At 55.9% G+C, this 15,202-nt stretch overlaps 6 protein-coding genes across 6 annotated transcripts; 4 read left to right on the forward strand and 2 right to left on the reverse strand.

The window, feature by feature from the left end:
- Positions 1-360: 360 nt before the first annotated feature.
- Positions 361-2,822, forward strand: COL26b_013012 (uncharacterized protein; the record flags this gene model as incomplete). Its single annotated transcript, XM_053185639.1, has 3 exons — positions 361-749; positions 927-1,576; positions 1,630-2,822. 3 exons carry the CDS (start codon positions 361-363, stop codon positions 2,820-2,822), a joined length of 2,232 nt encoding a protein of 743 aa, XP_053030393.1.
- Positions 2,823-3,527: 705 nt separating this feature from the next.
- COL26b_013013 (uncharacterized protein) lies at positions 3,528-4,744 on the reverse strand (the record flags this gene model as incomplete). Its single annotated transcript, XM_053185640.1, has 2 exons — positions 3,528-4,035; positions 4,089-4,744. The coding sequence occupies 2 exons, from the start codon at positions 4,742-4,744 to the stop codon at positions 3,528-3,530; spliced, it is 1,164 nt and encodes a 387-aa protein (XP_053030394.1).
- Positions 4,745-6,230: 1,486 nt separating this feature from the next.
- COL26b_013014 (uncharacterized protein) lies at positions 6,231-6,860 on the forward strand (the record flags this gene model as incomplete). The annotated part of the gene is made up of 2 exons (XM_053185641.1): positions 6,231-6,399; positions 6,457-6,860. 2 exons carry the CDS (start codon positions 6,231-6,233, stop codon positions 6,858-6,860), a joined length of 573 nt encoding a protein of 190 aa, XP_053030395.1.
- Positions 6,861-6,928: 68 nt separating this feature from the next.
- COL26b_013015 (uncharacterized protein) lies at positions 6,929-7,750 on the reverse strand (the record flags this gene model as incomplete). Its single annotated transcript, XM_053185642.1, has 2 exons — positions 6,929-7,239; positions 7,303-7,750. 2 exons carry the CDS (start codon positions 7,748-7,750, stop codon positions 6,929-6,931), a joined length of 759 nt encoding a protein of 252 aa, XP_053030396.1.
- Positions 7,751-9,041: 1,291 nt separating this feature from the next.
- COL26b_013016 (uncharacterized protein) lies at positions 9,042-11,423 on the forward strand (the record flags this gene model as incomplete). The annotated part of the gene is made up of 2 exons (XM_053185643.1): positions 9,042-9,206; positions 9,504-11,423. The coding sequence occupies 2 exons, from the start codon at positions 9,042-9,044 to the stop codon at positions 11,421-11,423; spliced, it is 2,085 nt and encodes a 694-aa protein (XP_053030397.1).
- Positions 11,424-13,303: 1,880 nt separating this feature from the next.
- Positions 13,304-14,562, forward strand: COL26b_013017 (uncharacterized protein; the record flags this gene model as incomplete). Its single annotated transcript, XM_053185644.1, has 4 exons — positions 13,304-13,355; positions 13,425-13,536; positions 13,617-13,966; positions 14,030-14,562. The coding sequence occupies 4 exons, from the start codon at positions 13,304-13,306 to the stop codon at positions 14,560-14,562; spliced, it is 1,047 nt and encodes a 348-aa protein (XP_053030398.1).
- Positions 14,563-15,202: the final 640 nt, after the last annotated feature.

The raw sequence follows: 15,202 nt of genomic DNA on the forward strand, positions 1-15,202 counted from the left end.
GCACGGCCAGGCGGTCTGGCGGGTACCTGACACACTTGATTTGGCTCGCTCACGGGCCTACGTGCCTGACATGCAGCTTGCGCTTCTTGCCTCGTCCGTCAATAGTCCCATCTTGTCGTCGTCGATCGTTGTCGGCACGCCCTCCTAGACCTGTGTGTACCTTTGCCGAGCCCCCCGTCTTTGATCAAACCCCCCCGCTGTTCAGATGGCGGCGCCCCGACGCTTGTGGAATGACGTTGCAGGAGCCAATGGTTCGGAGCCACAGCTCTATTTCTTCTTTGATATACCCATGCCTCCGTTCGTCCGCAATCCCTCAACCCCGACGCCTCATATGAAGAACTTCCGCTCCCAGCCAAGATCATGTCTCCATCGCCCGTCTCCCCTCAGGCCCGTGATCTCGGCTCCCGTTCTGTCCTTACACTATTCCGGCGGAAGAAGCACATGGCTCAAGTAGCTGCCAATCCCAACCACCGCCGACACAGGCACGGCGAACTTACTCAACCCCAGGCCAACGGTCCGTACAGCTCTCTCAGTGTCACGTCTCTCGCCAGCCAAAATTGCGACATGGATGTGGACGAGGGTGGTGCTGATATCCCCGATATCCCCTTGAAGCGGCCAGCCAGCCGTCTGCCGCAGGACAAGACGTTCAACCCGTCTCGTTTCGAAGAAGCTTGGGTTGAGGACGACAGCAACTGGACTCATCACGGGCCCATCAACCCCAATGCTCTGAATGTTAGAAAGGACAGAAGGTGAGAGAATAGGTAACGGCTGCAGGTGCGTTGATGTTGACCAACCGGCTTTGGTAGTGCTGTGCAATCTCCCGAGATCCCTCCAAGGGGAAGGGTCAAGTCTCCCGAGCCTCTTCAAATCCATGAGCGGCATACGTCCTCCAGTCCACCCAGGAGCCCCCGCACACGATCTTCAAGATCGAGGGCAAACTCGACTACATCGTCATACCAAACGAACGCCACCTCCTTGCCGCCTCTTCAAACCAAGGGCGCCGGAGACGACGAGATCCTTGAACCCCTAGCCGAGGAGGAGGTGGAGCCTGGATCATTCGACCTTGTGGTGCCTTCACATGGCGATAACGGCATCTACTCGCTGGAGACTCGGTCAGAGCTCCTCTTCTCGAAAGAACATTTGCAAGCCATCTTTAAGGACCATGTTCTGCTACAACGTTTCACCGACTTCCTGCATTCCGCCCGACCCGACTCACTTCCGCTCCTCACGTACTATCTGGACTGCCTGAAAGCTTTACGCGCCATTGCGTACGCGAACGCCATCGCCCGCGGACTGGACTCGCTACCTGAACACGGGTTTTCAGTTCAAAATGCCGCAAACACCTCCAATACCTCGTTGGAGAAGAAGGCCGAGGCCGCCTTTGATGTCCTCGTGCAACAGGACCTCCCGGCCTACATTACGTACATGTGGATCCAGACAGTCAGCGTGTCCATCAAGAGACGCATCACGGGGACCCTTCCCGTCCAATTGAGGGAAATGTCAGAGGGGTTGGCGGAGGTATTCTGTCTGACGGATCCCTCAAGGCATGATAATCCCATTGTGTTCGCCTCAGAAGGTTGGTTCTCCCACCGTAACGCTCCCAACGAACCGAGCTAACCTCATAAATAGAGTTTCACAGAACCACGCAGTACGGAATGAACTATGTGATCGGCCGTAATTGTCGGTTTCTCCAGGGCCCGAAGACCAACCCTTTCAGCGTAAAGCGGATCCGAGATAAGATCCTGGCTGGCCAGGAGCACTACGAGACCTTCCTCAACTATCGCCGTGACGGCTCACCGTTCATGAACCTGCTCATGGTCGCACCCCTCTACGACAGCCGGGGTACGGTCCGCTACTTCATCGGCGCCCAAGTTGACGTCTCTGGCCTCGCCAAGGAAAGTTCCGGCCTAGACGCCCTCCAAAACCTTGTCGTGGAGAAAGAGGCTGCTGCTGCTGCTCATATGCGGGAACAGGAAGTCGATGAAGAGAAGGATGAGTTCCGGGACCTGAGCGAAATGTTCAACATGACAGAACTCGAGACCGTCCGCAGGCGAGGTGGCAATATGCATCGCGTTCCCCAAGACGAGGAACATGCAGCCACGTCAACGAACTGGCACAAGCCTCGCATCCTCATTCAGGATGAGACTTCGTCTATCCAACAACACAACTCAGCCCCGACCATTCACAGCGGCAAGCTCTCCGGCGTGTACGAGCACTATTTGCTAGTCCGCCCCTATCCCAGCCTGCGCATTCTCTTTGCTTCGCCCTCATTGAGGGTGCCCGGAATCCTGCAATCCAACTTTATGGACAAGATCGGCGGGTCCAACAGGGTCCGTGACGGCCTCCACAGGGCCTTCGCCGAGGGCCACGGGGTGACTGCAAAAGTTCGGTGGATGAGCAAGCCCCCCAGCGAAGGCCGGATCCGCTGGATACATTGCACCCCACTTCTTGGCAGCAACAGTGCTGTGGGCGTATGGATGATTGTCCTTGTCGACGATGAATCTGACGCTGGCATCCGCAAGGGAAAAGAGGCTCCCCCGGTCGATGGACGTTTGCGTCGGACCGGTGCCCTGCAGCAACCGCGTCCCTCGAAAGATGATAACATGAGCCTGTCATCTTTCGCCGCGATGAACAAGGCCCGCGATGAAGTAGATGCGCCCGCAGATTTCGACATTGACCCAGACCGGCCCGGAAGTCGAGCGAGTCGATCGAGTCGGCTGAGCCGAGGGCCTGCCGGATCCCGCCGACCCATGTCCCCGGCCTTCAGCGACAACGACGAGCCTCCCCGGCCTGCGTACACGGTGCGGCTGGAGGAGGATTAGTCGCGCGCAACTTGGAAGATTCGAAAATGGCCCATTTGTTCCTTTATACTTGATACCACAATACTCACAACTTTCTTGTTACCAGCACCGGATTATAATGTTACACCGCGCGCAAGCATTGATCTAGAAAGAAAGAGGGTTTGCACTCACCAGATGTATCATGCTGAATGCATCCTTTCCATAGTATATATACCCTAATTCAATATTTGCGTCATAACGCACTCTCTACCACACTGCTTTGATGAGTGAAGTCAAGTTGCATGCGGTGTGGGGCAGAGTCTGGCGCCCATCAGTGTGGACTTTTCGTATCCACGCCGCCACGCTCACCGGTGCTAGCCAGCGAAAACCAGATTTCTTTGAAAGGGTCGTTAGATCCTAGTCATATCTGAATGTTCGATTTGGACCCCTCAGCAATTCCAGTTGTACATTGTGCTATTGGGGTAGGCGCCAGGCGAGTTCGGGAGCAGGGGTGATTTTTTCAGGCTTCATTGACTTATCGTCATGTTCATCAGCTCGTCAAATTCATGTAGTCTAAAAGTACCGAGCTGCAAAGGCCTCCTCAGGCCTACCAAAGACACTCGTTATCTAGCCCGACGCACATCCCGCGTAACCCAACCTTGGGACACGACAGAATCAACCTAGCTTGTCTATGCAGAGAAAAGCGTGGGTATGGTTGGCATCGTGGAAGATGTCGATAGGCAAGTCTCAAGCCGGAGCAGAACCGGCTTGCTCTAGTAATCGTGCACGCCATCCATCGCAGACCTCCTCAAAGCCACTCACAACATCGCCGCATACCCCCGCGCACTCGCGTTTCCGCAGTCTCTCGCTCCAGTTTCCACGTGTGAGCCACCTCTCGCCTTCCTCGCAGAGCTCCTCTTCTCTCCTGATCTCGGCAACTAGCTCCTTGGCGCTCTTCAACCGACGGGTGGCTGTCGTAGTCGTCTGCCTCGACATGTGCAAGGTGTCCGATAAGTAGTTGAGGCTCTGGACGAGGTCACTTGTGAGGGTGTGGAGCGCCGTTAAGGAGTCATATGCTTTCGTCGTTGGCCGGGGCATTGACTCTGACAGCTCGAGTAGGAGGGGCAACAAGTCGTCGACGGTCTCTGAATCTGGAGGCGGGACGAGCGGAGAAAGCAGCGGAAACGTCAAATTATGTAGTTGACGAGTCTGGTGTGTCAGGTGGGTCGTGAGTGCCGAGTGAGCGGTGATAAGCCTGGTCAAAGTCAGGAAATGATGCGTGGCTACGGCATGCTGCCGGTGACATACCTCGTTGCGCTTCCCTCGACGCCGGCCTGAGATCCAAGATCCCTCAAGCTCTCCGTTACGCGGCTAAAGACTCCATCCGTGGGCCCCCCGTTGCTCTCTGTCCCTCTTCTAGCCAGTGACTCCACCGCATCAATTTTTGCGACCAGGCTAGGAAGCATGCCTGGAGAGTCGAGATCCGACTCAGACCCATATTCACTGCCATCGTACTCGCTCCCGCTTCTGCGGTGGCCGCGCCGGGGAGGCGACGGAGGGCCCAGGTTGAGATTCCTGGCCTTGCTGCCAGCTTCACCAAGGCTTGCGACATCAACACCACTGTCCCGTGTTCCCTCTGCGCCCGGTTTGCCATCGGCCTCCTCGACACTGATGTTTGGGGCACCGGTCTCGTCTTCGTAGTATTCTCCCTCGTCGCCCGAATCGGAGAAGGCGTCGGCCAGCTCGTCTGCGAGATTCCCCAAGCCGTTCCCGGCAGCCGCGCCCCCACTGGCGTAGGATACATCGAGAGCATCTTGTTGGTTGAAGCTGCCCCTTAGGGGCGTTGTCGATTCGTGTGTTGAAGATCTCGACTGTCGGCGGTGTTGGGGAGACGAGGTTGCGCTGTACTGGTATGAGGCATCGACGCTCGAGGCGTGACGCGAGTGGCTCGGAGTCGAAGGCATCGTGGAGTCGGATCGGAGAAAGGGAGTGGCGGTCGGTCGGTCGGTCGGCAGTACGGGCCCAGAACAGGCGTGGGAAAACCGTACGGACGAGAGTTATATGTAGAAAAGGCCGGATCGATGACGCTCCGCGGCGTGCGTGTGCTGGCAATCAACAAGCAAAGCAGACGAGTGTTGTTGCTCTGCTTGACCCGGGGTTGCTGGTGCAGAAACAAACAACAGGGGTTGTCGCATCAAATATACAACCAGGAAGACCCAAGTGGAGGACACTGCAGCAGGATGAAGGCGGGTTGGTGCTCGAGGGCCGCAGTCACGCAACAAAAAACAACGTCGAGCGGAGCGGAGCAAATGCTTGTTCGAAAGCCCATGCAAGTCAACGTCGTGGAAAACAGAGAACGCGGGCGTGGGCAACGGCAACGGCAGAGGCGATGGCGATGGCGATGGTAATGGTAATGGCGAGCGGCTGTGCGGGCGAGCTTGGGAATATTACCTCTCTTATTAGGAGAGCGGGCGGATTGCGGATAGGGCGAGCGTCCAATTAATGCAATTTGCTGGGCGGGCACGGCGGGCTTTGCTTTGTTGTTGATTATTATCGGCCGATGGATACTCGTAATAAGGTAGACCGGGCTAAGACGAGATTCCTTTGCGCCTGTGCGTCGGGTCGTCCTCTGTGTCTTGGCCGTGGACCTCTGCAGTCGTTGCTTGAGTACCCACCTAGTGAGGATGCTGCAGGGCAGTTCGACTATGCCCAAAATGCCGTGTAAGTGAAAGAACCAAAGGCATGTACCTGTTTGGGACGATAGGCAGAGGGGAAGGGAAGGAGAAAAAAAAAAGGAGGCCGAGATGCCGACTTGCTGGATCGCCAGTTTGATGTGAGACACCGACCGCTGCCCTGTGGTGTAACTGAAATGTACTCTGCGAGGTGAATCTACCTAAAGCACTCACCTACCTTGGGTACCTACCTACCTTACCCAGGTAAGGTATGTAACCTGTGCCATGCTGCTGACTCCTGCGTCTGTGTCCCCTGTGGCCAGACGGGCTTTTCCCATCCAGGGCCCGGCATCCAGGCCGTTTAGGGCATCTGTCAGCTCCTTAGCACACGGTCCCTGCATGCCCGCTTTCCAGAGCTGTACCTACCTTGGTAAGGTAGGCAAGGTTCCTTACCTAAGTACCTGAGGCGCCGTAGCATACCTTATTATGTCAGCACAGAAAACCCCTCCCCCTCCACTTTATTGAGATTCATGGACACGGCTGTTATCATTCTGGGCTACCAACATTGTCCGAACAAAAAACATTTGGTTGCCGGCGCTGCTTTCGCGGACCCTTTGTCTTTGTCCGGCCCTCGCGCTCCATTCATGCCTAACTCTTCAGCTGTACACCCTGCAGCTTTATCACACTTGGATTCTGACCATCACCACCCACAGCCACTTCCTGGCGCCGACACTCCTCGATAGTTCCGACTCCAAGTTCGCGGTCCGGTTCCGCAGTCATGGCCACCTTTCGTCGTTTCCGCCCCGACGATGTCAATAAGTTCTCCAAATGCAACCTCGATCCTCTGACCGAGACGTACGAATTGGCGTTCTACCTCCAGTATCACGCAAAGTGGCCTTCCATGTTCCAGGTTTGCGAGGACATGAATGGAAATATCATCGGCTACAGTACGTCAACAACAACACTGCCAAAGGCATGGTGGACCCATCTGACATGATACCCAGTCATGGGCAAGCTCGAATCTTCGCCCGATGTCTACAAGTTCTCGGAGCACTACCTCCCCTGGCATGCTCACATCACTGCCCTCACCGTCGCGCCCGAAGCGAGAAGGCTGGGCATTGGCAAGATACTCTGTGAGCAGTTGGAGGCCGCCGCCGACGCAAACGATGCTTGGTTCGTCGACTTGTTCGTTCGCACCAGCAACCACAAGGCCATTACGTTTTACAAGAACTTGGGTTACAGCGTCTTTCGCGTGGTCAAGGACTACTATGGCGACCATGCTACGGATCCTACGCTCGACGGCGAGGACGCCTTCGATATGAGAAAACCCATGAAGAGGGACATCAAGCTCCAGCATGTAAGAGACGACGGAGAGAAGCACGAGGTTGATCCATCCGATGTTTGGTGAGAACTTGGACCATCTTCTCCGGCACAACCCGCCTGCACCTCCGATCAGCGCGACGTGTCATCGCCCGCTCAAAGCCACGCACCGTCGACGTTATAGACGCTGCCGCTTACGAAAGAGCTCTCTGGGCCGAGCAAGAATGCGATGACGTTTCCGCACTCCTCCGCGGTACCCTGGCGTTGGAATGCCGTCGGCTCGTCGAACTCGGCGTCCGACGGGCGGTTGTGGAACTTCCAGGCCTTCTCCATCAGCGGCGTGTAGATGGCCCCGGGAGCTACGGCATTGACCCGCACCTCGCGGCCTCCGTTCTCGTTGGCCGCCGCGCGGGTAAGACCAATTACACCATGTTTGCTGGCGTCATATGCGCCGTGTTTGGCGAAACCTAGGCAGTCGGCTTGTCAGACGAGTCTCCTGCAATGGGTCCCTCAAAGAAATGACAGCGTACCTTTGACGCCATGTATCGAGGCCACATTGACAATCGAGCCGCCGTCCACTACATTTCTTAATTCCGCCCTGAGGCAGTACATGCACCCCGTCAAGTTGACAGCAATGATCTTGTCCCATTCCTCGTCCTCTAGGTCCGCGACAGCCCGGATGCCGTGGTGCTTGCCTATGACGCCTGCGACGTTGGCCGCTCCGTCCAGACGGCCAAACTGCTCGATGATACCGCTTATCCAACCTTCGACTTGATCCTTTTTCGAAACGTCCACCCTCGTTACCGAAAATGGCATCTTTTGCTCTGAAAAATAGGCCTCAGCCTCTTTCATGGCATCGGGGTCGACGTCGGCAAGACACACAGTTGCCCCTCGCTTGGCAACGATCTTTGCCGTGGCTAGGCCGATGCCACTGGCACCGCCGGTAAAGGCATAGACCTTTCCTTCGAGTGATGCCATTGCAGTGGCTCTACTTGGATATGAAGACCTGCGAATAGATGCCGCTAAGAGTTCCAAATCGTTGAGTCGAGAGGGGTGTCGTGTGGACAAAATGGGTATCCCAAAGCTGGGCCGCATCGTGAGGGACACGGCCTAACATCCCGTGGATCCGATGCTAAGCCGCCACCAATCACAAGACGTCGGCACAGACTAAGACGGATGTGTTCGCACACACTTGACCCGGACCGAGGAAGGCGAGGGTCTGGGGTAATCGCAGTGCTCAGGATGGCTGTTCGACCCCGAAGCTCGTGAAAAATATCGTCCAGTCACGACGTTTGCGACTTCACGGGTGCGGGCCAAGCTTCTCTGTGTCGGCTGAGTTGCTCTCGCAGTTAGACGGGCGAGCAAGAGTGGGAAGGACAGCAGATCCCAGGTTAAGTAAGTGCCTGCCAACTTTGCCGATCCTTCGTCCCGTGTGAGAGTTCCAGTGGTTGGTTGCCTTTTCCCTTCAAGATCGAGGGCGTATCTGAAGTTGAGTTGACAGCCGGCGGCCGTCATAGACTCGCACAGACAGCATGCTGGCATCGGGAGTCTAAAAACGTGGCCAACCCAACACAACCTTTGTAGCCAGACATTTACTCAGTGAGTGGGCGGGTTGTCCTTTGTGCGCGCTGGGCATGACGGGAGACCTGATATAAGTTCAGCTCCCACAGAACACTTCGGTTGTTTGTGTGTGGTGAATGGAACCCCGCAAAAGCAGACCCCGCAGCCCCCCATATCACAGGGGCTCGTGGTGCGGCAGTTCGTGTTTGATTGGTGCCCGTGGAGTCGGAGGACGGGAGCTGCAGCGAGCCCAGCCTTGCTCTCCCCCACCTGACCCGCCATCCTGACGTACATGGTGCCCAGCTCTGCGCCGGCTCTTGCACCTCGCCATGCTCCTTTACCTGTGACGGGATGCAGCTCCTACCCCAGATTTCTCCAACTGTTCCCGTGCCATCCCAAAACCGGGCTAAAGACGACCACTCCCTTCGAGCTGCGGTAAAACCGAGGGAGGGAAGGGTTTGCATCTTGTCCGAGTCCATCTCCTGATTTTCCCTCTCGCCGCCTCACCTGACCTGACGCTGCATCTCCTCTTCCAGGGTCCTTAACATTGTGCGGCCTCCGGCGTTTTCTGTTATTTATACGGCAGACGAGAGACGAGCTCTCTACAATATTCTGAGCTGTATCTTTTAATCTTCTTCTTCCTTCGTAATTGCTGTGGCGAGCGGTGTTCGACTGCCTCTGGAGCCGGTCTCGAAACGATCTCTTCGCCATGCAGCTATTCTCACTCCTGGCCGTCGCCGTGACGGTCGGCGCCTCTACTTTGACGCCTCCCGTTCTTCCGCTGATTGTTCGCAACCCGTACCTCAGCACTTGGTTGGGCAACGCCCGCGATGCGCCTTGGGAACATTGGCCCATGTTCTGGACCGGGAGCAGCGTGAGCTTTAGAGCCACAGTCTTCGTCAAACATACGTGTCGCTGACTTTGAACCGCGCTCCAGGTCGGCTTCTCCGTCATGGCATCTGTTCCAGAGTCCAATACTGTTTATCCGCTGCTCGGACGACCCCAAGACTCCTTGTCATCGTCTTCCAAGTGTGTTTGACCTGCTTGCGGACGTGACAACACCTTGAACTAACATTCTTCCCGAAACTACAATATAGCCTTCCCAACATACCTAGGCGCTACCTTTGATGCTTCGACCACGAATCTGTCGTACTCGATTGCTCCGCCAAAGGGGTCTTCGGCGCCGGTCAAAATCGTCCTTTCGTTTCTGTCCCCAATCACGCCCACGTCAACCTTCCGCCAATCCGTACCTGCTGCGTATCTGACAATCCATGCCGAGGGGTCCTTCGATATCAACATCTACACGGATTTGAATGGCGAGTGGGTGAGCGGCAACCGGGACAACAAGATTGTCTGGGACCTCCTCAAGCCCCAGGGCGCCAAGCAGCAAGGTGCGGTCCTGAAGACCTGGCAGGTCTCAAGGCAAACACAACAACTTCTTACCGAGTTCGCCGACCACGCAGAATGGGGAACGCTGCATTTCACTGGCCCCGCCGACGTCTACCACCAATCAGGGACGTCTGGAATCCTGCGACAGCACTTTGCGACCAAAGGCAATTTGAAGAACGAGGTAGATACTTTGTACCGGAAGATCATGGACGAGGAGCCGGTGTTTGCCTTTGCCAAGCCATTCCACCTGAGTAACAACACGCGGGCCGGTCTTTCATCGACAGACAGCGTGTTGTTCACTTTCGCCCTTGTTCAAGATCCAGTTGTCCAGTTTGCAGCCGCCAGAGGGTTGACGCAGATGAGGCCTCTGTGGTCTTTCTACTTTGCAACCTCACCCGAGCTGATCCAATACCACTATGATGACTTTGCCGTCGCCAACCTACTGGCAAGAAACTATTCGGACCAGCTGGCCGTTGACGCTTTTGCCTCCGGCTCCCAGGACTACCAAGACATTGCTGCGCTGTCTGCCCGCCAAGTCCTCGGTGCAACCCAGTTCTCAGGAACTCCTGATGACCCCATCCTGTTCCTAAAGGAAATATCTTCAAACGGGAACTTCCAGACTGTAGACGTCATCTTCCCAGCATTCCCATTCTTCCTGTACACGAATCCTCGCTGGCTTGCTTACCTTCTCGAACCTCTTTTGGAACATCAACTGAGCGGCCAATACCCGAATGACTACAGTATGCATGATTTGGGTTCCCATTTCCCCAATGCTACTGGACACCCCGATGGCAAAGATGAGTACATGCCCGTGGAGGAGTGCGGAAACATGCTCATCATGGGTTTGGCCCTTGTCAACGCCTTCAAGTACGACACGCAGCCGGCGTTCATCCAGTCCGTTGATAGTCTTGCTGGTCCACTAACGTTGTTGGACCCCAAGAACTCCGGCGGGCGACCTTTGGCGCTGTCTCCCGATGTCTATGGCATGGATCGTTCATCAGCTGTCACTGCCTTCAGAGGAGCCAAGGAGGCTGAAAAGTGGGTGTCCAGGTCTTACGAACTTTGGACCAAGTGGACGGGATATCTCGTTCGCGAGTCGCTCATCCCAGCCAACCAGCTCTGCACTGATGATTTTGCCGGCTGGCTTGCCAATCAAACAAACCTCGCCTTGAAAGGCATCATTGGGATCAAGGCCATGGCTGAGATCGCCGACGTCTTGGGGAAGACGGATGACTCCAAGTACTACTCGGACATCGCCAGCGACTACATTGAACAATGGCAAGGCTTCGGAATCTCAAGAGACGGCTCCCACGCCAAGCTGGCGTACACGTGGTACGGCTCTTGGACGACCATCTACAACCTCTACGCAGACTCTCTGCTTTGCTTCCACTTGCCAGAACGAAAGGCGGCATTACGGGGTGGACGTATCGCAGAGTGGTTGCAAAGGACCTTGGGTATGGGCTCTCAGACGTCTTTCATCCCGGACAAGGTCTACAGCATGCAGAGCAACTGGTACCATGCGGTTCTGCAGCATTACGGCCTTCCGCTGGACAGCCGTCATCTGTATACGAAGAGCGACTGGCAATTCTTCGCCGCGGCCGTCACAAGCAAGAAAACTCGCACTGAGATACTTCAGAGTATCGCAGGATGGGTCAACGAGACGACAACTGGTAAGAGGGCAGTATTTGATGACCGAGCCTGAGACATGCTAACAAAGCCATCGTAGACCGACCTATGACCGACCTGTACGAGACGGAGGGCACTGGTGGATGGCCCGGGCCACATTTTATGGCCAGACCTGTTGTTGGGGGCCACTTTGCCTTCTTGGCATTGGAGAGAGCATGTGGAGGAAAGGCAGTCGAAGGTCTCAGCTTCTTAGATGAGCCGGGGGCGTTCACGGAAATAGATGTCCGTAGGGCTCTCGAGGTAGAGACTGTCGAGGGAGGGGACGTTGAGCAACTTCCAGTGATGGAAGACTTGTAGAGCTCGTAATCCATTGAGACCAGAGATGCAAACGTAGTCGGAGTATCAATAGCCGAATATCGATTCGATTGGGCCTCGGTCGTCCATCAACCCATAAAAATTGCTTTGTATTAGAAGAGCAGTTGCGCATCACACAAACAAACACCATTGCGAGTGAATGCATAATGCAGGACGTTGAGGGAGCTCAATGGCCATTCTCCTAAGGTTGTGTTCACAGGAGGTCCCGTCAACTCTATCGATTTTGGTTTGATGTATGATTTGGTCTGGGGTTGAACATGCATGCCGACATTTACCTTTGGACATCAAGGTCCGGGCCCGTGGTCTAGAAACATCGCACGCCAGGACGGCAAGTCAAGCAGTATTACGCCTGTTTGCCTTCCCCATCCCGAATTGTTAAAGCTGTAGGTCTACGTCGTAAGGGCAGTCGGCTCCGCAGCACTTGGTGGCCGTCTGGTAGATAATGAGGTGCCATGTGTAGGCCAGCAAAAGTGTAGTTTAGGAGGTGTGTATCGCCGTCTGCCTACCTAGTATCGACCTGCAAGCACAGTTGGCCCGTGCGCGTTGGGAAGAAAACAAAGAGCTAGACTGATTATGGAGTAGTCATATGCTAAATCTCGCCAAATCAACATGGGGCATTCGCTCCAAAGCAGGCTCACGCAGGGGAGGGGACTGTCGTAGCTTCTGACTGGTCAGCGAACACAGGGAGAGGACACAGGCACGCTGGGCTCCTTCGCGCACGGCTGCAGCTTTCCCTTTCCCAAATTTTTCTTCGTACGGTTCCCACCCTTCCCCGGCTGCAGTCACAGTCAATCAATCAATCACAGGGCAGTCTTTTCTCGCCTCCCCTGTTCGCTGGCGTTGCCTGCTCTGCTCTTGCTGCTGCTGCTGCTGCTGCTTCTGCCCGCCCTGTCTTTCTTTTCCTCAGGACCAAAACTCTAGCCCTGTCTGCACCTGCCTAGCCTGCTGGTCCGCCTCACCTGCTCCAGGCTGCCTATTGCTTGCATCCACGGGTCGTCTGTGCCTTCCCTGACTGACACCCTGAGTACCTTACCTTGGTAAAGTAGGAAGTGTACTGTCCAGTCTAGACTACCAACAGCACCCCCAACTCAGAACTAGGCTTCTACTACCAGTAGTACCTCACGGTAAGACGGTACCATACAATTGACCACGCGCGCCCCAAGGCACGCACGCACACGCTCCTTCGTCGTATCCCATCCCACCCACGCCTCGACCTCCCGACGCCTTTTCCTCTCCTTCACATCACTCACTCTTCCTCTTTCCTACCTGGCATCTCCACGCCGCGTCCTTCCTCCCGATTGATGCTTTTCGCCAAACGCATCTAATTACTTATCGGCGACCGTAATTCTTCCCTTTCTATTTCATTCGTCCCGTCCCGTCTTGTCGACTTTTTTTTTTTCTTCCTCTCCCCCCCTAACCTCGATTGAGGCTCCAGCCTGATTCTATCCCTCTGTTCTGACCAATCTGCCATCACAACAGAAGAGTCTGCGTCACCAGCGATCGCGTCGCTGGCCAGCTTCCCCCAGCTACCAACACCCAAACACCGACGTTTTTACAGTCGACGGAACAGCATCACTCAACATGGCTACCACATCCATGGATTACGAGGCCGCCAATGGCGACCGCTACGATGGTTCGTTTTATCTCGATGCTGCCCGTCGCCCTCAAACCAATTCGGCACTGACAGATTCACGCCCTGCAGACGAGGCTCCTCGTTACGAGCGCGACAACCGCAGCGCTTCCCCTCGTCCCATCCGCGATGATGGCGACTCTGGACGCCGTCGCTCTGCTTCGCCCGCTGGTAACGGCGACCGGTACGCAAATTTCCGTCCTTCTCAGCCAATGTGGTTTTTTCCCCTCTCGCTTTTTGACTGACAAGCTTCTCTGGTTTCAGTGGCAACAAGGACGAGACTGGCTCCAAGGGTGGCGATGATGACGGCGCTATCAACCCTGGCTCCAACCTCTTCGTCACCGGCATCCACCCTCGTCTGACCGAGTCTGAGGTCACTCGTTTGTTCGAGAAGTACGGTGAGGTTGAGAAATGCCAGATCATGCGCGACCCTCACACCAAGGAGTCCCGTGGTTTCGGCTTCGTCAAGATGGTCACCTCGGACCAGGCCGATGCTGCCAAGGAGGGTCTGCAGGGAGAGCAGATCGAAGGTCGTACTCTCAGCATCGAGAAGGCCCGACGTGCTCGTCCTCGCACTCCCACCCCGGGCAAGTACTTTGGTCCTCCCAAACGTGGTAAGTCCTGCCTTCCCGGTCAATGTCTTGTTTGTAGCAGTTTACTGACGCTTAATCCAATAGAGGGCGGCGGCGGCGGCCGCGGCGGCGGTCGATTTGGCGACCGCTATGATGACAGACGTCGTGGTGGTTACGGAGGCGGCTACGGAGGTGGTGGCGGTGGCGGCGGCTACGGCCGCGATGACCCCTACCGTTACCGTGGCTACGACAGACGCGGCTACGACGACCGCAGCGGTGGCTACGAGCGCGGCTATCGTGAGGACCGAGGCTACGACCGCAGCTATCGCGAAGACCGTGGTGGCTACGAGAGACGCGACCGCGGCAGCGGCGGTGGCGATGACAGCTACAGCGGCGGCGGCGGCCGAGTGGACCGCTACGGTGGTGGCGGTAGCCGCGAGGACCGCGGTGATCGCTACGCCCGTGGTGGCCCTGATGAACGTCGCGGCGGCGCTGGCTACGAGCGTGAGCGCGGCTACGACAGGCCCGCTGATCGCGACGGTGCTCGTTCTCGCGATGCCCCTGCTGCCGGTGCAGGTTACAGCGATGCGCCTGCCCGCTCTGAGGCCCGTGAGCCCTACGGAGGTTGGATTATTTGATTACCTATCCGCCCGCATACTCTGATTGCTAACATGTCTAGGTTCTCGCTGATTTCCTACACCTTTCACCACATGCTGTTGATGCGTCAAGTTTCTTGGCAATCGACAGATGCTTCTTCTTCCATCTTTCATAGTGCGATCGATTACGGCGGATATCCCAAAAAATTGCGTCTCATGGAGTTCTTGAGCACTACAACTAGTCGGGATGGAAGCACAAAAAATGGGGTTTTCGGCCTGCGTGGTTTACCTCTTCTGAGCCCCGGCATTCTCGCTCATGACGGCTCAAATGCGAGAATTTATTGCCATACTAGACGGCATATTCTTCTCAAGTAATGCTGTTTCAGGACGACGAATGTCTGGCGGTTTCTCTCTGGTAGCTTTGGCAAAAAATCAACGCGGCAAAACGGCAGGCTTCGACAGGCTTTGGCCAGAGTGAAAGTCACTTTACCCCCTCGTGGATCAGCACTCTCGTTACACCAAGTCATGGGCCCGCGCCGGTCTATGGCTGTTCCCCTTACGCAAACCAATTTTCCACCTTGTACCATTATCTATCGCATCCCGCTTCGGGGTCGAGTCGAGTTTGAGACGCCCTCGCAAATCCGGCATGGCTCGATGCAAATTCAGCATGATAAGATGTTGA

This window comes from Colletotrichum chrysophilum (assembly GCF_026319265.1).
Source record: "Colletotrichum chrysophilum strain AFK26 chromosome Unknown scaffold_201, whole genome shotgun sequence".
Lineage (NCBI taxonomy): Eukaryota > Fungi > Ascomycota > Sordariomycetes > Glomerellales > Glomerellaceae > Colletotrichum > Colletotrichum chrysophilum.